Raw genomic sequence first — 21,452 nt, forward strand, 5'->3', positions numbered from 1 at the left:
TGAGCATTTCTTATAGAATTTGATATTCTTCTCAGTAGATAAGATGAGAAACACTTTTCTGTATTCTGTATAGCTGTTAATTCAGTAGTTATTTTCTATATCTAGGTCCTAAACAGGATACAGTAAATGATTTCTGGAGGATGATATGGGAACAGAAGTCTGCAACTATTGTCATGTTAACAAATGTGAAAGAGAGAAAAGAGGTAAGACATTTCAAAGTTTATTTCCCTCCAATAGGTTTGAAGCAGTCCAATAGCCCACAAAACTATTAGTAACATAACCACTTCCTATATCATCTTGCCAGTAAAATGTCAGTCTTTCTGATACAGTACAGCACTGCAGTAATTTTAATACTTGACCTTACATATTTTTCTTTGTCTGATTTTCTGGCATTGTTTGATAGACAAAATTTACAATTTCATAGCGCCAAAGAATGTTAGTAGCACATTTAAGGTCCAACTTTCCTTCTACCATCATTATTACTATTTGAATAACATTGATTAAATTCAATATGAAATTTGTATCCTGCAATATACCTGTAAGTAGCAGTAGCTAATGAATTCTGATTTGTGATAAATGAAGCATGTTTTTTTTTTGCTCAAGAATGACTTTTCCTGGCACATAATGAGAGAAAAAAAGATGTATGTAGGCTATATTTTTGAAAGATGACATAAAATTACCTCTCTGTTCTAAGCTTTAGTTCAAAACTATATTAAGTTCTTTTATCTTCTAAATAGACCCAGACTTGAAGAAATGGATCTGTACAATAATCAAACATAGTTGATGATAGAGTTACATCTCAACAAATATTAGTGCTATGATATGTCACAACTTACCCTGATCTTATTTTGAATATAATTTAGAGATATATGGTTGTGTTTGGTTTCAATTTCAGAATTAGTCCCCTTTTTTTTTCCATATAGTTGCAACACAATTGTATGTTTTTAACCTGTTCGTTTGGGTGAAACATACAAAATGCTGATGTGGTATGTTTGTGTTTTAACATTTACATAGGACAAATGTTTCCAGTATTGGCCTGATCAAGGATGCTGGACCTATGGAAGCATCCGGGTTTCTGTGGAGGACTGCATAGTTCTTGTAGATTACACCATTCGAAAGTTTTGTATTCAGCCGGTATTTCACTTTCTCTTATTATTGCTTTAAAATATAATTAATTATTGCTCACCCTGTTTTTAGAATAAAGAATATTTAGAATTATATGTTTTTGTTGAAGGATAAAAACTCAACTTTATTTAATTTTCACTTATATTTTCTTGATATTATTTTAGGATTCATACTGAGATGTTATTTGAAATTCTGTGCATACTTTGATCCTGATGTTCTACTAGTGCCTTGTTTGGAGTCCCTTTTGGGAGTTCATGATTCCCCAAAAATGTAATTGATCATAGATGGCTGTACTGAGTTAATGCTTTCTACAAAATTCAGATTATGTTGACATCATAAGAAATCCTGTAGAAATGACAATATAAATGATGCCTTCTTCAATAATAATGTTTTTCAGAATGGTATAAACAATAAAATGAGAGTAATAGAATCAGATGCAATAGAAATTTAAAACTATGGGCAGATACTTATACCTGCTCTTGTACTGTATGGTGGGAAGTTATTGGCTTTAATCAGACAAATTTGTAGAAATATTATTGAATGTGATATACATCAGGGAGCCCTGGTGGTGCAGTGGTTAAAGTGCAGTATTGCAGGAAAATTCTGCCCACAGCCTGTAGTTTGATCCTGACAGGGCTCAAGATTGACTCAGCTTTCCATCCTTCCAAGGTCAATAAAATGAGGACCCAGATTGTTGGGGGCAGTATGCAAATAATGCTTACATTGTAAACTGCCCAGGAAGTGCTGCAAAGTGCTATGGGGCAGTATATAAGCCTAAATGTTGTTGCTATTGCTATACTACATTTGTAGCTCTCATATGGTTTCCTGTGGATATCTGATTTGCTACTGTGAGGACTTAGCTGTATTAGCTTGGCTACTGGTCTGATTCAGCATCATGATTGTTCTGACAGTATATTAAAATGTAAAAATTTCAGACAATTTTTTTAAACTCAGGGTATAATATTGGTGCCTGACAAATTTAACCTGGAGAATATTCCAAGTTGGGATGTCAGTGTGGAAAAAATAAATCTGTTTATTGAACATAATTCATCTACAAATGCTTTTGGTGCATGATTAATTTTGTATCTGCTTTAATTTTTCTCTTTAATGTGTATTCTGCAGAGGAAGAAAAAAGTCAAGTAACAAGTAACTAAACTATTGGTTGACTTCAATCTAAAATGTAATTGATTGTGTTCATATTTTGTTTCTGGACCTTCAGCAGGTTTCTGATGGCTGTAAAGCTCCGAGACTTGTCACTCAGCTTCATTTCACCAGCTGGCCTGATTTTGGAGTGCCTTTTACACCTATTGGAATGCTTAAATTCCTAAAGAAAGTCAAGTCATTGAATCCTGCACATGCTGGACCAATAGTGGTTCACTGTAGGTATGTATCTATGTGGAATGGGAAATGTTTATCCTTCTCAGTGTCCGGGCGTTGGATTAACAGCCCACACTAATCCAAAGGATGCTCCATGGAACAAATGTTGGAAGGTGTGTAAAAGAGAAACAAGAACTACCCCATTTTTCCATTCACAGAAATCTGGTGGCTCCTTTAAGAGATACAGTGAGGTTAGATGTAATATAAAAATACAGGAAAATAATACTTGGAAATTATAGACTCCTGTATACTAATTTTAGTAAAATATTCCACAGTCTTCTGCTCAGTAATATATAGAGAGAACATTGAAGGGAAGCTGAGTTTCTGTATCAAAATTCAAAAATAAAAACATGTCATTAATAAACTTTAAATTGCTCATTTTAAAAAAATGAGCAGTGGCAGAATTAGAGGGAGAGAGGAAGTTACAATGATATCATAAGCAAAAACAAGTAACTGATATAATACATAGGAAAAGTCCCTGCCTAGCACAGGATGCCATGCCTTTTTCTTTTCAAAGAAGGCTGAAGATTATTTGCCATGGCAATTTAAATAGCAATCTTTGATAATTGTGCTCCCTCTTGTGGTAGTTCAGGAGGTTAAGCAGGATTGTCTGTATATATGTAATTAGATTTCGGTCAGCTTACAAAATTCAGTTAAGTAGGTAAGTAAGTAAACAAACTACCAGCTCACAAAATCCAGTAAATAAATAAATAAACAAACAGCCTGGGTTAAAACAACCAGAACAATCATCCATACAAATATAACATGGGATTTACAAATGTATCAATGAACACACTGACCCCAAACCTGGGAATGAAACCTCAGGAGAGTGGGTACCATATGTTTCTCTGGGGGGAGGAGGCAGAGGCAGAAAGGCACACTTCGTTGGTGCTACAGGTTGGCAGTGTTTAATGGAAGGGACCTGGAACACATGCACTCTGCTTGAACATACCTGGGGGGAGAGCAGAAACTATTGGAGATTCGCAGGCCCTCAGATAATGAGGCCATATAATATGATGGGGTTTATAGGCAGTGACCAGAACCTTGAATTGCACCTGGGAGCCACTTAAATGAAGGGCTTTCACCACATCCAATTAAGAAGAGTACTGTGGTTAGTGATATCAAGAACTGCTGAAGTCAAGGAGCACAAAAATGGATGCCAAATGTTATCAACAACAGAACTGGTATTCATTCATTCATTCATTTTTTTATGCCACCCTATAAGGTGACTCTGAGTGACTTACGAGTTATAAAATAAACAAAAAATAATTAAAACATTAACTGTACACTGATTATGATTATGATTGTAAAACTATACTGAAACTGGAACCAAGAGATGGACAGGATGGAAATGCGGTCTTCTTACCCTGTCAGCCACTTCTAGCAGTAAGCGCCTCCCTCAGGGCCCCAGGCCAACTGGCAAAGTTTGATACCCTTTTGGAAGGCCAAAGGGTGGGAGAAGTTCTTACTACTGGTAGTAGAGTGTTCCACAGGGATTGAGCCACAGCAGAAAAGGCTCTTCTCCTTGAACCTGCCTGCTGGAATTCCTTAGCAGATGGTATCCATAGCAAGGCTCTTCTCTCTGGCGTGAGTGGGGCAGGCTAGTCCCATTGTGGAAAGACACTCCTCAGATACTCTTGACCCATTTAATGTAGGGCTTTAAAGATAACAACACTTTGAACTGGATCCAAAAGTAAACTGATAACCAATGCAGCTCGCACAGTAGTGGTGTTATATGTGCATTCCTAGAGGCTCCCAGGACTGTGCACGCCACTGCATTCTGCACCAGTTTCAGCTTCCAAGTACTCTTCAAGGGTAGCCTCATGTAGAGCATGTTGCAGTAATCCAGCTTACAGATGACTAGGGACTATGCTCAGGGCCTTAATCCAGGAGGCAACTAATGCAAAACGAAGTTGTGCAAAGACTCTCCTAGCCACAACTGCCACCTGCTCTTTGAGCAAGAGCCATGAATCCAGGAGGACCCCCAAATTGTGTACTTCCTCAACACCCTTGTATGAAACCTGACTGAAATGGGTCCAGAAATTGGTTCAGCTATTGGCAATATAATAAAGACAAAGAAATAATGTTTTGGAAGTAAGATATACAGTATTGTTGCAGTTTAAGATGCATTATTCCATTGTGGTCTGCTTAGTTGCAACTATGTTTTTTTTTCCAAGTGCTGGTGTGGGTCGTACAGGCACATTCATAGTAATAGATGCCATGATTGACATGATGCATACTGAACAAAAAGTTGATGTTTTCGAGTTTGTGTCAAGAATTCGCAGCCAGCGTCCACAGATGGTTCAAACGGATGTAAGTAATAATACATACAGTATATACATACCGTGTTTCTCCGAAAGTAAGACCCGGTCTTACTTCCTTTTGGGCTCTGAGGTAAGCACTAGGATTTACTTTTGGGAGGGCTTACCTTTTGCCAGTACCAGTAGGCTGCGAGCATGTGGGGGTGGGGCTTGGGGAGGGAGGGTGGTGAAGTGGGCGCCCAGGGTGGAGTGTGGGTGCATTGTGGTTGCCCTGGGTGGAGTGTGGGTTAGAGTTGGAGTTAGACATTGGGGGTTAGAGATGGGAAAGCCTGGAAAAAGCCTGGAAAACTTGTGAACAAAAAGGGTTTTTTCCCCGTTTGCTTCCAAACTACTTTGGAAAAAAAAAAACCCGTTTTTTTCCCACCCAGGTTTTTCTGTTTTTTTCCCCCAGGGCTTCTCATCTCCTGTTAGGGTTGGGGTTGGGGAGGTTAGGGTTAACATATGGTAGGCCTGGCTACGGCCTTGTGTGGGTCGGGGGGATCCACCAGGCCTCATGGTAGCGGCATTGGGCGCGATGCCTGAGGCAGGAAATGGCCGCGGCCAGTGGCAAACAAAACCGGAGAGCCGTTTGCCATTTGCCACCTCACGCCCAATGCCGCTGCATGAGGCCACAGAACAAGCCGGCGATAGTAAGGAACTGGTATACTGGCACATGGGTCAGAGGGGGGGAATCCGCCAGGCCTCATGGCAGCGTCATTGGGCGCGACGCGTGAAGCTACAAACAGCCATGGCCCATCGAAACCAGCCATTTGCCCCCTTGCGTGTCGTGCCCAATGCCACTGCCATGAGGCCACGGAAAAAGCCAGACAGCAGTAAGGAACCAGTATACTGGTATCATGGGTCAGATCCCCCCTCCCCCATCGGCTTGGCCTCATCGCAGAGGCACTGGCAGATTCCCCCCCCCACTTCGTGTCTTTGGTGAAACCAGACGGAATCAGCGGCAGACTGTCCATGCAGGCTCTTAAGTAGGGCTTACTTTCAGGGGAGGACTTATATTAGGCCCACCCCTCAAAAATCAGCTGGGGTTTACTTTCTGGGGCGGGTTTATTTTCGAAGAAACACGGTATTATTTCCAGTAACTATAGGAAGCCTTCTTTACATTACATCAATATGAATCTTTTGCATGTTAATCAATTGAGGTTAATTTTTATTGGTGAACATTTTCTCCTTCTCACTGTTAAAATCTTTCTTTGAAAATGACAGAGAAACAGAAATAATTTACATAGCAACTTAATTTGATATTGTATTCAGTCTCAAATGTGTTAGGTGTTTTTGTTCCCTAAATCAGTTGTATTTATCCACAGTGAGATTATCACATATCTCATTTTCTCACTGCTGACATGATGATATCCTGATGTTTAGAAGAATCATCATCTATTGTTTTCAAATGATGCTAAAGTAGCAGCTAGCTGATCATAGCAAATAGGTGGTTTTTTTTAAAAAAAAAGTCAGAGGACAGCACTTTTTCTTATTAAAAATATTTGCCGCAAAAGCCTTCTGTGTAAGTTCATTTTTTGTAGCTAAGACTAAGGCTGATGGGAGATGGGAGGGATTGTATTCATTTCCTTGTTAAATCTTTGCAGCTTTTACCATATCACCTGACCTCTTTTTTATTTTGTTTTTGTTACGAGAACATTTATGCTATATTGCAATAAGTAGGTATCACTCTCGGTCTTTGAGTCTCAGGTGTAGAATCTGAGACTTCAGGCTACCAAGTGACCTCTGAAAAGTTTGAATTAATCTCTTTTGTAACTTTTGCAGAAAATTCAGCTACTCAGACAACAATTTGGACAGTGCATTTCACCAATGCGCACTAGGATTGTGGGTGTGCAAGAAATATGTAGGTTAGAAATGGCCCATACCTTCAGGGCAATTAAAAATACTCTTGACAGTTCAGTCCTGTCAATGATAATATACCTATCCTATACTTGTTACATTGGTTGCCAATAGGTTCCTGGCTCACTTCAAAGTGCGAATTGTCACCTTTAAACCTTTTGCAACATAATACTGGAATATATCAGACAACATCATATGAAAATGGAATCTACCCATCCATTTCAATCCGATAGAGAAATCCTTTTCCAAGTCCCACCTCCTCATGAAGGTCATACATTGTAGGCCAGATGACAGGCTTCTAGGTGGCAGCCCCATTTGTTGGAAACACCTTACCCCTTGAATTACAAATAACCCTATTCTAGAGGCATTCTGAAAATTAATGAAAGCAGTGCTGTTCCAGGATGGTTTAATTGAATGTCACTAGTAATGAATTGGAATTATATTTTGATTTCTACTCTCTAAATATGATTGTAATGTTCTATTCTCAGCTTTATTTCATTATTCCCAAATCCAAAGGATTTTTGGACTGTGGGGAGGTTATAAACATTGTAAAAATAAGTGATATGTTTAATTTTAAAACAATGTTGCTGAATACTATTCAACTAAAAATATTTCAAAGATCATGATTTAGAGTGTTCTGTTTCTTTACAGATGCAGTATTCCTTCATATATCAAGCCTTACTTGAATACTACCTCTATGGTGACACAGAACTAGATGTATCCTCCTTAGAAAAACATCTGCAGCAATCAAATAGCACCACACCAAATCTTGTTAAAATAGGATTGGAAGAAGAGTTTAAAGTAAGCCTTAAATAGTTTAAAAATTGATATAAAATAAAACAAGTGTGCTTTATTAATTGACTCCAATGCTTCTTTTTAATACATTAATTTTCTTTCCTAAGATATTTCATAGTTTTAGCAATATCTGTCATGCTATTTATACATAAATATCAAAAGTTAAGTAAAATTTAAAAATTAAAGGTTTTTTTTTATTTCTTGGCTTTTAATTTTTTATTTAAACTAAGTACTATAAAATGAAAGTGGCACGATAAAGAAAAAACTAAAAAAAACCTCATGCAAGCAAATATTTAAAAAAGAAAAAATGGATTGGGAGTACATGAGTACATTTATAGTGTTAAAGTATGAAAAAATACTCATATTCAGTATTCCCATTAAAAAATACACTTGTATTGATGAAGGAAAAATTACTAACAAACAGTATTTCAATAAAACAGTCTTCTAGACTTCTTATAGCTGTGTGAATTTTTCAGCTGATGCTATTTCATAAAAAAAAAAAACCAGTATTTTTTTCTTTCTCTCCCCCCCCCTCCCCAAAGTACCTTAACTAGTACAACGAACTGGCTTTTAACTTTCTTACACTTAACTTCCTATAAGGCTTGTAGAACAATTTTAAAATTTCCTTATGTGGAAGTATGTAACAAAGTTCCCGTGCAAATGAAATGATATGTTGGTTTAGCAAGCAGAATTTTTCAGAAGAAAATATCAGTAAGACATTTTGATTGAAGTTATTGTTCTTCTCATATTGAGTTTTTATATTTTCATTTGTAGTCATTGTCTAATTTTTACTTTTGTTTTAGAAATTAACAAATGTTCGAATAATGAAAGAAAACATGAGAACTGGTAATCTGCCAGCAAATATGAAGAAAGCCAGAGTTATCCAAATAATCCCTTGTAAGACATTAAATTGCATTTTCAAACAAATTGTATAATTTAATTGACAAACACTTACCTAAAAGAATATTGTAATATTTTACAAGCAACAGCAGGTGGCACTGCAGACTGAAATATAACTAAACTTTAATTTTGTAAAAGCCTGCTGACCATAATTTATATGCTATTATTGACTATAAAATATTTAGAATTTTACAAAATCTAATGTAACTTTTTTGTGCCTTAGATGACTTTAACAGAGTGATTCTTTCAATGAAACGAGGTCAGGAGTACACAGATTATATCAATGCTTCCTTCATAGATGTAAGTACTTTTCTGTACAGAAAATTCACATACTGTAAGAGATGTTAACATCTTTTCCAGAATATTTGTTTAAAATTCATCTAGAAAAGGGCAGTGTTACATGACCTTCAACATTACTGTACATTAATAACCTGTGAATTTAAAGAAAAGGAATCAGAGCCTCATAATAACAATAAAAAAGACCTTGTATTTAAAATATCAACATAAAGAAGCAAACATATTTGCTTTTTCTTAGAACCAAGTTTGATTTACTTTTTACTATGGCAGGATTTGTTTTATTTAATTGAAAATAGAAATAGATAACTTTCTTTGCTGATGTCAAACTTTTCTCTGTCTATTTATTTTGGTGAACAATGTGTTTTTTCTTGGCATTTCAATGACAAATGAATGTTCATTACATAGTATTGAACTCATATGGTGCGTTATGTCAAACTTGCATACTCTAAAGTTCATAAAAGTGTGTGATGTCCAGAATGCTTTGACTAAAGCCACAGAGATCACCAAAATTTGGTATTGTTAATAGGACAAATGACAAAAGACTGTTAAACACATGACTGAGAAATGATCATATTAACTATATTTAATGAATTTGACATTTTAAATACATGTAAATATATGCGAGAGGAATCATTTACTATCCTGGTGCCACCTACTTTGTGATTCTGATCTCCTTCTCAAAGGTCAACTGTAAAAGAAGAGCTACACACATTGGCAGTAAACATAATATCACTTGTCTGATTTTGAGATTTGTGAGACCATCCACTGTGTTTTGTAAACTGTGGCTTGTTTAAATTTGGCCATTGTGGCTAGCTCAACAGACTATTGTTAGAAGTCATGAGTTGTTTAGTGATGTGTATTCCTCTCATATCCTCCTTTCAGATGAAAGAGGCTCATTATTTATTAATTTAACAAGCCCTTGTCTTCTCTGGTGTTACCCTCCAACAGGTCTTCTTTTCAGTCATTGTAAGCCTCAGTGAAGACTTGGGCTAAATTTGTTTAACTAATTTCTTTGATTTGTGGATCAGAGTGAATGGGAGTGGGATTGGAAGGACCTTTAGAAATTTAAAGAAAACATCTATTCTAATAGATCTATTTAATATAAAATTCCTTCCAAACCGGAGAATCTAGGTAACAGAATTGTCAAAGGATGAAATATTTCTTTGTATCCAGGGCTATCGCCAAAAGGACTACTTCATTGCAACTCAAGGACCTCTTCCTCATACTGTGGAAGACTTCTGGCGAATGGTGTGGGAGTGGAAATGCCACACCATTGTTATGCTTACAGAAGTTTTGGAAAGGGAGCAAGTATGAGCATTTTGTACAGTATCTTGTAAATATTTTGTTATTAACATTTTAAAAAGCGGAACAAGAGTATGGAAAATTCATCTTTACATTATATATCATTAACACTGATCTGTAAAATGTAGTGCCTCAGTGTAGGCCTAGCATAAAATGTAGGCCTAGCATAAATTTGTCCTAGCGAATGTTTTGCAGTTCTGAGGCTGTGCAACTACAATTGATGCATTTGCTATTGACTGCTGTTGACCAGGATTTTAACTGTTCAATAAATCATGAAATCTCCTACGAGGGAGCAAAACTGGCTACTCTTGAATTGCTGAGGCAAACACTTGTCTATCACAGACAGGTGATTTGCAAAAGCTTGAATTACTTTACAATCACATGTTTTCAGAAAATATAGAAATCTAATTGTCATACCGTGTATAATAGCCAAAGTCCAAAAAAAGTCATCATAATTCAGAGGAAGTTATAATCAAATGCCAATAAATTCAGTGGGAATTAAGTGTAGTTCTATGCTCAGATATTAGTGATGTTTAACACTTGCAATTTCCTTATAGTAAGAATTCTGTATATTTGGTGTTAACTTAATTGGGATATCAGAACCACCTGGGTGTGATTCTTTTCATTACTCTAGTGCAGATGGATTATATGGTACATATTATGGTGCAATATAAATGGGTGGGGAAAATTGAATTAATTTGTAAATCCCAGGAATGATTGACATAGCTTAGATATCAACAAGAAATATGAAAGCAATATTTTTTTTTCTGTTTCTAAATTTTACAGGAAAAATGTTTCCAGTATTGGCCATCAGAAGGTTCTGTTTCTTATGGCGAGATTACCATTGATATTAAGAATGACTTGCTTGTTGATACTATAAGCATAAGGGACTTTTTGATTACACACAATCAGGTATTCTTCATAATTTCTCTACTTCTTAAAGTCACTGTAGTTATAGCAACTTCAGGTTGTCTTAAATACATTTTACTTCCATTTAGCAGATTTGTCCATAATAGTTATCAATATTTTACTTTAACAAACATATCAGAACAGGCAAATTTTGACTGCCCAGAAATTTAATCCCATCCTTCTGTAATTGGCTAACAAGAGAAGTTTCACACAAGAAAGAAGATATATACAGAAGATCAGTCTACTGCAGACCTAAAAAATCAAATCATATCTGATATATCTCTATAGTTCTATCTCTATATCTGTCTATAAAACATGCACATACATATGCACACACACATGCATACATACACATTGTATGCATGGTGTAGCAGCACCAAGATTTAAATTCTAAATTTTCAAATCAACAGGTTTGGATTATTGTTTCCTTAGCCTGAAGAGTGAGAGACATCTGTTTCATATTTACATTACAGTTCTAGTCAATCTTTAAATTAATGAGGAACTTCTCTTCATCAATTTAGTGTTCAGTTTACTGGAGATAGAAACACTACAAGCACATATTATGTGTGTATGTGTATATCATATAGACCATATACATATACTGTATATGGTATTTTTAAATCTATTTTCTAATATTACATTGGCCAGTTAAGGTAAAAACATAGTAGTTGATACAAACTACATAATTTTTGGCACTGCTTATAGAAAGGTTGCAATATGTAATAGATTCTGAAAGCTTTTATGAATCTATTTAGAAGTAAGTCCTGCTATGTCTGATGGAATTACTTCCAGAAAAGTGGGTGAGACTTTGGTATTTAAAAGTATTTCTTTCCATTACTAAAATTATCTTAAACTTGTGGCTTTCTCACTTCTGAATAACTAGGAGAAGCAAGGCAGAGTTATTCGACAGTTTCATTTTCATGGATGGCCTGAGATAGGCATTCCGACTGAAGGGAAAGGTATGATTGACCTCATTGCAGCTGTTCAGAAACAGCAACAGCAGACAGGAAACCATCCCATTACAGTACACTGCAGGTAAACACTTTCTTACATTCCCCCCCCCCCCATTCTTTTGCAGCTTTAAATTTGAAAAGCTCGCAAGGACTTTCACTCTGAAGCAGAGGCAGTAGGTACATGAAAGAAATTTCACAATCAGGAAGCTGCCATTTATTTACAGCAGGGAAGCAGGTGAATTGGCCAGTGATGAGGATGAGCATAATGGCAAGTGTATATACAAACTGATGATGCTTCAGATAATCTGGTCCCAAGCCCTAAAAGACCATTGAGATAAAAATAACCACCAGTGAATTGGTCCTAAAAACTGAGAAGAGAGTCAATGGACTTAACAAAACAGCACAATGTAATGGAACTTCTGATCTCAAGTCTGGTTCCTACTTTGTGATCAACTTCTAATTTCCAATTTTTTCCCAGAGGTGGTCTCACATGAACCATATTAAAATAGAGTAATCTAGAGCAGGCATGTCAAACTCACGACGTCACATGATGTCGTGCGACATATCATGACTTTTTCCCCATTGCCGGCAATGGGGTGGGCGCGGTTTCGGCATGATGCATCTGACCCATGGGCCGGCAGTTTGACATGCCTGATCTAGAGGTTACTAGAGCATGGATAGCTGACCCCACAAGCTGCTATTGCTGGTCAGAAATGAAAGGAGTGAATTGTAGAAAAAGAGCTATCATAGTATATATCATGCTATCACAGCATGGAATGCACATGGTGTAGTGGTGTAGCACTCCACAGTTCTATAGTTGTCTTAACATATGTTTCTATAATGGATTCTGCGATGGATACCTTACTCCAGATGAATTTGAAAATTGACTTTGTTAACAAATCTTTAATATCCCTTTGGTTCTACTGGATAAATTGTTCAGATTCCTGAAGAGGTGTTTCATTTAATCTTGTTCACTATAATTATAATTCATGCCTTGCTTTAGGCTCATAAATTACCAATATTGAAATAGAGAATGGAAACATTCTTTATTGATAACAAAGTACTGTAATATAACAGAATCTTGAAAGCTTGCCAAAGCAATTCTCCAATTCAGTTATATGTAATGTAAATAAGGTGGAGCTATTCTGAGCCTCTTTCTCATGCTTACCTTTCCCCTGGATGAAGGATTTCTATTTGTGACAGTCTTCGTTCCCTCTCCATCTTCCTAGGATCTACTAAACATTCCATCATAGCAGTTTATACAAGCTAAATTGAGACACAATTCAAGAAGTGTGTGAAGTTGGTTTTTTCCCCCCCAAACTTTTGTGAAAGATCCCAATTCCTAATCCTATATAGTTCTACAAAGTTGAAGAATCCTCTCAATTAATACTGAAATAACTATCTCTTCCCATTTTGCAAGTGGAAACTTCCTCTGGATCTTGGTGGGTGGATAAATCTGTTCCAGAGGAAACTTTGTATATAAGGAAGTAACTTCAAAATCAGCATTCACTGTCTGAATAGTTTTAAAGTTTAAATTTTTTAAAAAACGTATTTTTATGGTAACGTGAAGATTTTATAAAAGCTATATATGAATGAGCAAATTTGCAAAATGAACGCCATAGCTGGTACTCCTGAAGAAGCAAAGAACTATAGAGGCTACTAAGCCTATTTACATTAGCAGAGACTCAATTTGACATGTATATTTTATTTCTCTGCCTACGGTATTTGTCTTTGTCTTTGTAGTGCCGGAGCTGGAAGAACAGGTACATTCATAGCACTCAGCAATATTTTGGAGCGAGTCAAAGCTGAGGGGCTCTTAGATGTATTTCAAGCTGTGAAGAGCTTACGGCTGCAAAGACCACATATGGTGCAAACACTGGTATGTTGCTTCACCGCAATTGATAATATAGCACTAATAATATAATATAGCACTAATATTTTGGGAGCAAAACAGAGGCTCTGTCCATATCACACAATAGAATTGCTTTGCTAAAGTGTAGTGACTGTGGGACTCAATTGATGATGGCAAGTGTAACTGCAGGGATTGCTAAGCAATGCTGTCATACATTAGGACCATATCATTTAGCGACAGAGCTTCCCAATTGTCATAGTATGTTGAGGAGTACATGTATAATTTACTTTCAAAATTCCTCCCCAATGGTAAAAGTACCCGGTTATAGGATGTCTAAAGGTAATGTTAGGATACAATTTCAGGTCCCCTTATTTTGTTGGCATGCTCTAAACCAGGCATGTCAAACTGCCGGCCCGTGAGCCAGATGTATCACATCAAAACCGCACCCATCCCATTGCCGTCAATGGGGGAAAAGTCATGATATGTCGCGTGATGTCACATGACATCGTGAGTTTCACATGCCTGCTCTAAACAGAGCTGAAAGCCAGTTATGAATAAGAGCATAGAAAAGAAAGAGAAAGGCAAAAAATGAAAATATCTAATCAGCAAAAATTAGAACTGGTCTTTTGTTTGTTCTATGAAAACATGTTCTAGAGTAGTGAATTTGTATTAATAGGCTCATATGTAGGTCAGTAAACTGAAAATGCATTCATATTAATGAAAACATACAAAAGTACCAGGATTCATTTCTTATTCAAATAGTTCTTCAAAGGAAATAATTGTTTTGTTCATTGTTTTACATACAGTATAGTAGTCTTAATCTAGGCAGTGTCACTGGATAGATAATTGTGCTGCAACGTGTAACAAAAGGTGAAAAACATTTTATCTGTATGATATTTTATTATGATTCTACAGTTAATTTTTGAAGTTAAATACAATTCAACAGAGTTTAAACGTAACAATGTCTCTTTTTTGCATCTGCAGGAACAGTATGAATTCTGCTACAAAGTGGTACAAGATTTCATTGATATTTTTTCTGATTATGCCAATTTCAAGTGAAAATGCTTGCCATTTTTTTTAATTTAATCATCTGTACAAAGATTTGTAAATCATGTTAATTTATTTCCATTTTTTTAAAAAAAAATCTAAATATACATATGATTATGTTTTGCTTTGAATGTCTCTTCAGGTATATGTATCATTCAAATAAGCTTCTACCTTGATTCAAAGGAGTATGCACAGACTCTTTTCATACAATAAAATAAACTTCTAGTCAGCTGTTTGGTGACAAAAGGAAAGAGCTGATTTGTGGGATTTTCGTAGATTTGAAAGGACTTAACATGTTCACCCCAGCTGGTTGATAAGGAGGAAAGCTGTATACGCAGAATATAGTTGCATGTTGGACTACTCATTCAGCTGACGAAATGATGTGCAAAACCTGTGTCTGCATGTGTAACAACCCTATGTAGGTCATGGCTTTGTGTTTTTGTTGGTTTTAATTTTAAATAACTGATCCCCATGTACAAAATATTGCAGTATATACTGCTGTGAATACAGGCACAATTCAGCCTATGTTAGGCATATTTAAGACTCACTGATTTCAGTAGGTTTAATAAGCATATGCTTAAATATTTCCCATTGAAATTAATGGGACTTCGAATCCAGCTAAACATTTGAAAGCACTGATTCTGAAATTAAACTGAGGTAGATCTGATCAGTGGCTTGGATGACAGCCCACTGATCACTCTGAGCCCATGTAAGAGCAAAATATATTAATAGAACTTTAAATCACCTTAATTTTGGCTGAATCTTTCCCATATTTTGCCTAAATGCATGTAAAGTTGTGATTCGTTATCTCTAATCTTAATTTTGAAATTATATATTTTTAATTTATTGTATATAGTCCCTAATATTTATATAAAAAAGAAAAAAGAGTACATTTTTAGAGCTAAAAAATCATCCTGCTATCATTTAACAATATTTTATTTAAAGCAAATACCATTTAATGATTACACCACAAAGATACCAACCAGACTGAAATGAATATGGGCTTTCTATGATAGACAGATAGAAAAAAATTCTTGAGTCTTCATTTCAATAAGATTTACATCTGTTTCTTGTTTTCTTATGTTAATGCTATTGTGGTCATTAATATATTTTATCCTAATACAACATCACTAATATTAATGTGGAGAATATACAAAATGTGCTAGGATGTGAGAATATTCTAAATATTTATTTTTATTTTATCAGTATCAATTAGAATCATTTGCCTCTTTGGTACTGTTTTGATCTTTATAGTTAAGCACAACTTGAATAGAGAAGAACACAAATCTTCCATAAGCAACAACATAATATATTATTTTAATTTTTTTAAAAATGTATATTTTTAAAAATAGGATTCTAGGAAATTCTGTTTTAATGCAAGTTCTCAATTAATACCATAGTGTAAATATGGAGTTTCTTAAATTTAATTAAGTAGTCTTAAAATATAATTTTAAGTTATCATTGTATTGAATTAACAGAAATTATATTTAACTTATAAACCAGCTGATCAATATTTGATACTATTTTGTATCAAGAAATTTTGTTTTGTTGTCATAAATAGCTATAAAGTCAGATATTACATTTATATAAAGAAAAAATATATCTCTTTAGTAAGCAATCTAAATTAATTCATGTCACATATTCAATATTCATTTCACAGTAAAGCCCTTAATTATTTAAGTTCTTTTGGTATCCATGGCACATACTGTAAGTAAAATAATGATTCCCTGCACCGTATCCCCAAATATCTAGTTGCTCCTTATCTTCAGAGTGCAAAAGCAAAAGTATTCTTATTTCTATTGTAATGTGGCCTACATGAATGGTAGAACTTAGAAGCATCATGTAGATGCCAGAATACCTACAGGTCTTCTGATTGGGCTATTCACGTGCAAACAGTCATGTCCAAAAGCACAAAACCCAATCATCTTGATAGTACTTGTATAGAAATTGTACCCTATAGTTCCATCTTACTGGCTGCTGCAAGATTTCAAAGTTCTTACAACAGAAGAAACATTTTCTTGATACCAGCAAAGAGAAATAGTAATTCAGCTCTTTCAAAACAAAATAACGTAAGCCTGGATTCAGTTATGATTAACTCCAGGAAATAACAGAGGCTGCTGGAAGAAGGAAGAGGACAAATTATTTTTATACTCTCTACCTTATAGTTTTTCACCCTCTCTGTTCCCATACATTGTTTTAAATTGTTCTAAAACAATGTAGGGAATAATATAAGAATAAAAATGGAGTTATTCTTAAAAATGTCCACCCATTCCTTCCTCTGTGGAGCAACTCAAAAAAAAATTGCTCTGCGAAAGTGTGGATCATACCTAAAGACTGAACAAAACTAGAATGACAGTAAAGTAACAAAATAGACAGAATTTTGTTTTCCCCTATTTTAGAAGGTATATATATCTAAAAGCACAAACATAATTTATATAAATTTATATACAAATGTCTATATAATATGCAATATATCTGGCTTGTCTGGTTGTTTTATGAATTATAAATGCCTTATTAAAATTATGTAGACTGCAAGATGGTCTTTCTACTTTAGCTCTTGTTCTTTTTAATTCTACATATATTTAAATTGTTTCTGAAAGGAAAAGAAAAGTGAATACTTTTAATAACCCAGAAAATAAAAAAATGTCCAAAATTTCCCTATCAGGCCAATTATTTTTAATTTCTAAACTATTTAGGTTAGCAGTTTACATACTGTTTTTAAGCACAACTGCATAGATGAAAAAAAATCCTATGTACACAGAGTTGTATGCACATAAAGAATCATGCTTATTTTATGAAGTGACTGATATTAAAGATTCTAATCTCAAAAGTTATGTTGTTAAGAAATATTGAATAAACTTTCTATACAAGTATCTGATAGAATTCTAAAAAACTTTAGAAAAACAAAATTTCCAGCTTGATGTGGTGTAGACAAAAATCCATTGAGCCCAAAAGATGAACACATAGTGCTTTGGAAAATGCTTCTAGCAACCTTGGAAGTATCAAACATTTTCTGCGTGAGTTAAGTGGAAATTAACTCTAGCAATTTTTTTGTCCCGGCTGTTCTTCTGTAAAAGGGTCATCTTGTGTAGATTGGGGGGAGGAGGGTACTGACCTAAGATTAACATCAGGAATTATTTTAAGCATCTTGAAATCTTGAATGAAATATATGTCTTTCAGCTGTCTTGATTCCTCAGTTCCTTCTATGGATCTTTCCAAATAGCACCTTCAGAACTTTATATAAAACAGTCACCAATTTAATTTACCTCCTATCTCTTGATAAATCCAGACTACTACAACTGGCTGGTGTTTATTCATCCATGCCCATTTAGGTATTAGTAATTAGGTAACATCATCAATGCTAGTAAGAGTGCTAGTAAGGCTAACTTACTACTATTGATGATGTTACCTAGTTTGGGTAATGAAACATCTGCAAGAAAGCAACCATGCTCAGAAAGCATCAAGGACCCTCTCCTTCCAACCCTGAGCTACAAATACTCTATTGGTACCATAACAGTGAGTTCTTGATGCTTCCTATATATAAACAGTCACCACCCAGATGTGCAGTATTTTATCTCCTATTCAAACATTCATGATTGTATCATTGAAGAATTATGGGACTCTAACACATTCGGAGGAAACCACATTTGGAAAGTTCTGAAACATAATTGTACCTGTGTAAATTATTTAAGGGATAGCATTACACTTTGTGTTTAAATTACCCATCAAAAACCAAGAAAAATCCTGCATGTTGTAGAAATATGCCTCATTGTTTTTAAAAAAAGAACTATGTTGTTCTATAAAATAATATAGAAACGAAATCTGTCAAAAATGCACAAAAGGTCCATGAATGAAAAGGACTGATTTCAACAGAGGAGACTTCCATAGTTCAGGATTGAACTGTGGAGTCCTTGATGCTCTCTGAGCTTAGTTGTTTGCGGACATGTCATTCTAGAAGGTAACATCTTCAGTGCTAGAATGGAATAGAGTTTCTCTGTTTATATACAGAAGCTTACCAGATCAGTGTTGGTGGCAGTATTGTTTTTTTCCCCTTGTAGTTCTTTGATTAGGCTACCAACTGACTGAGTTGGTAGTTCCTTGATTAGGGTATTTTTTATTGCTTGATTGTTTGTCTGATTTTAATCCTGGTGTTTATCCCTGCTGCTTGTTACTGAGGAGGTATTCTGGTCTTTTTGATTCTTTTTTTTGCTTTTTTATTGCCTCTTTTGAATGGTATGAAAACTACTGTATATAAATAGAGTAAATTCCACTTATTCTAGAACTGAAGATGTTATCTAGTAATGTAACAAAATGTCTGCAAGCAAATAGCCAAGGTCAGAGAAATTCAGAAAACAGAATACTTGGAGTTGGTGCAATATAATTAGTAATTCAAAATATAAATCTAAATAGTCTCCTCCTAACGTGTAAAATTTATTTTGCAATAGCTGACTTTAAATAATTATGTTGGATTCCATGAGAAAAAAACCAGAATACCCAACATAATCTGTTTCTTGGATATTGTTCAGGCTATTTGGTTCCGTGTAATTCCATTTGATACCAATATTTGTTCTGTATATAAAAAAATTAATCTGAATCTAGCAATACAGGTAGTCCTGGACTTACAGCCATAATTGAGCCCAAAATTTCTGCTGTTAAGTGAGACATTCTTGCCAAAGTTGTTAAGTGAATCACTGCTATTGTTAAGCTAGTAGTAAGGTTGTTAAATGAATCTGGCTTTCTCATTGATTTTACTTGTCAGAAGGTTGCAAAAGGTGATCACATGATCCCAGGACATTGCAACTATCATAAATATGAACCAATTGCCAAGCATCCTAATTTGATCACGTGACCACGGAGATGTTGCAATGATTTTAAGTATGAAAAATGGTCATAAGTCACTTTTCAGTGCCACTGTAAGTTTGAACTGTGACTAAATGAATTGTTGTAAGTTGAGAACTATCTGTGATAAAAAGGTTACAAGGTTCTAGGATTGAAGCATTAGAAAATTTAATTTGGGGTTCAGAACTTTTTAATCAGATCAGGGTACTATACTTCATATAGCATGCAATATTTTTCATGCTTTGTTTTACACTGAATGAAACATCATTAATAAATACCAAATAAAGATTAGAAATTATATATTCTGATCTGCACAACAGTCACTATGTGATTGACCTTGTCTTATGCAGTAATAGACACTGATTACCAAAGTTTTAAGTTCCGGTTTAACCTGAAACATGTGAACAACTATAAATATTAAAGCCATTTAATTTAAACTATGCTTCTAGAAAAATCCTACATTCATCAACAATATATGAGAAGTTCATTAAGAAGAACGTTATTAACTATGAATTAGCTAACCAAAAGGAAATATTATAAACTGCTTTTTATATTCTCTTTCAATGCAAAACACAAGAGTCAGTCATATTCTGTATATGCCTGGAATAAGGGAATGGGCAGTCTTGATTAACAGCTACTATTTAGAAAACTACCGAATAGCCCTCATTACATACACATCTGTATGTAAACATGTTGGCATGATGATACTACTACTACTTGGCTGCTTACAGATGTGCTTCAGATAAATGTTGCCATAGGAGTTGTACCAGTCAGCTACCAAATTAATTGAAGATTAATTTAGTCTGGGTACTGTTGGGAGATTTGGGTAGCCTAAATCTGTATCTGCCCTGCCTGTCCTCTTCCGTTTTCCTATATAAAGGGGATTGTGCCTAGTAAGAGGTAGTTATGAGGTACTAGTCTTTTAGAGCCAACTGACATCAGAGTCTACTTTAGACAGTCAATTAATCTTTGATGCAGAAAAAGCACACATTTTCTCTTTGAAGAAAAAAACTCTGTTCCAGTATTATTGCAAATCACATTAGAAATGATTTATGAAAAAGAAAGGGAATCGGTCTGGTGTATTGCTTAAGGCACCTGGCTAGAGACTATGAATTCTAGTCCCATCTTAGGCGGGAAGCCATCTGCAGTCACTTTGAGCCCTAGCGAAGAACAAAGTAGCAAACCACTTCCAAAAGATGTTGCCAAGAAGGCTACATGGAATCAAGGCTGCTTGGAAGGCACCCTCCTCCACTCCAAAAAAGAAGAAAAAGATTCCATTGAATATTCTTAAGGATTATTGAATATGGCTTAAGGATAGCTTTGGGTGCTTTGGCCTCTATTCCTAGCAGTCTAAAGATAGATTTTAAGTTCTTGCACTGATGGGCACTTACCTCTCTTCATAACTTTATCCTGAACTTGCAAAGGTTGCGGATTAATTTTCAAGTATCCTCTTTATACACTAGGTCAGGGGTAGGCAACCTCGGCTCTTTTATGACTTATGGTCAGCTATGCTGACTCGGGAATTCTGGGAGTTGTAGTCCATGAGTCATAAAAGAGCCGAGGTTGCCTACCTCTTGTTGTGATTCCGTGCCAGCCTGTGTTCCCAACAGCTGAGTCTGAGGAATCTGAGGAGGAGGTGGAGGAGGCTGTTGAGGGGCCATCAGGGTCAGAGGGAGGCTCTGATGAATTACAAGACTCATGGCTTGATGAAGAGCCTGGCCCCTCCAGTCGTGTTTCTGATGAAGCTCAGCTGTGTGAGGAGCAGGAGTCAGATTCGGAAGGCTCACACCTGGATGAGCTGATTGATGCTCGCAGACGTCGTCAAGTAGCAAGGAAAAAACAACAGTCTATGCGACTACTCGAGAGTAAAAAAAGAAGGCAATGAGAGGCAACGCCCTG

The 21,452-nt window shown here is 35.5% G+C and overlaps 1 protein-coding gene across 2 annotated transcripts in view; it reads left to right on the top strand.

The window, feature by feature from the left end:
- PTPRE (protein tyrosine phosphatase receptor type E) overlaps positions 1 to 14,931 on the top strand; it is a 68,961-nt gene extending 54,030 nt beyond the window's left edge. For both annotated transcript variants that reach the window (XM_015817654.1, XM_015817662.1), the window contains 12 exons: positions 106 to 203; positions 1,015 to 1,134; positions 2,345 to 2,508; positions 4,680 to 4,815; positions 7,311 to 7,460; positions 8,258 to 8,351; positions 8,578 to 8,654; positions 9,825 to 9,959; positions 10,740 to 10,865; positions 11,746 to 11,897; positions 13,559 to 13,694; positions 14,652 to 14,931. In XM_015817654.1, the coding sequence (XP_015673140.1) occupies positions 106 to 203; positions 1,015 to 1,134; positions 2,345 to 2,508; positions 4,680 to 4,815; positions 7,311 to 7,460; positions 8,258 to 8,351; positions 8,578 to 8,654; positions 9,825 to 9,959; positions 10,740 to 10,865; positions 11,746 to 11,897; positions 13,559 to 13,694; positions 14,652 to 14,726 (1,463 nt within the window). In that variant the 3' untranslated portion in view covers positions 14,727 to 14,931. The remainder of the gene's footprint in view (positions 1 to 105; positions 204 to 1,014; positions 1,135 to 2,344; positions 2,509 to 4,679; positions 4,816 to 7,310; positions 7,461 to 8,257; positions 8,352 to 8,577; positions 8,655 to 9,824; positions 9,960 to 10,739; positions 10,866 to 11,745; positions 11,898 to 13,558; positions 13,695 to 14,651) is intronic.
- Positions 14,932 to 21,452: the final 6,521 nt, after the last annotated feature.

This window comes from Protobothrops mucrosquamatus, unplaced genomic scaffold (assembly GCF_001527695.2).
Source record: "Protobothrops mucrosquamatus isolate PMUCROS unplaced genomic scaffold, P.Mucros_1.0 scaffold_128, whole genome shotgun sequence".
Classification (NCBI taxonomy): Eukaryota; Metazoa; Chordata; class Lepidosauria; order Squamata; family Viperidae; genus Protobothrops; species Protobothrops mucrosquamatus.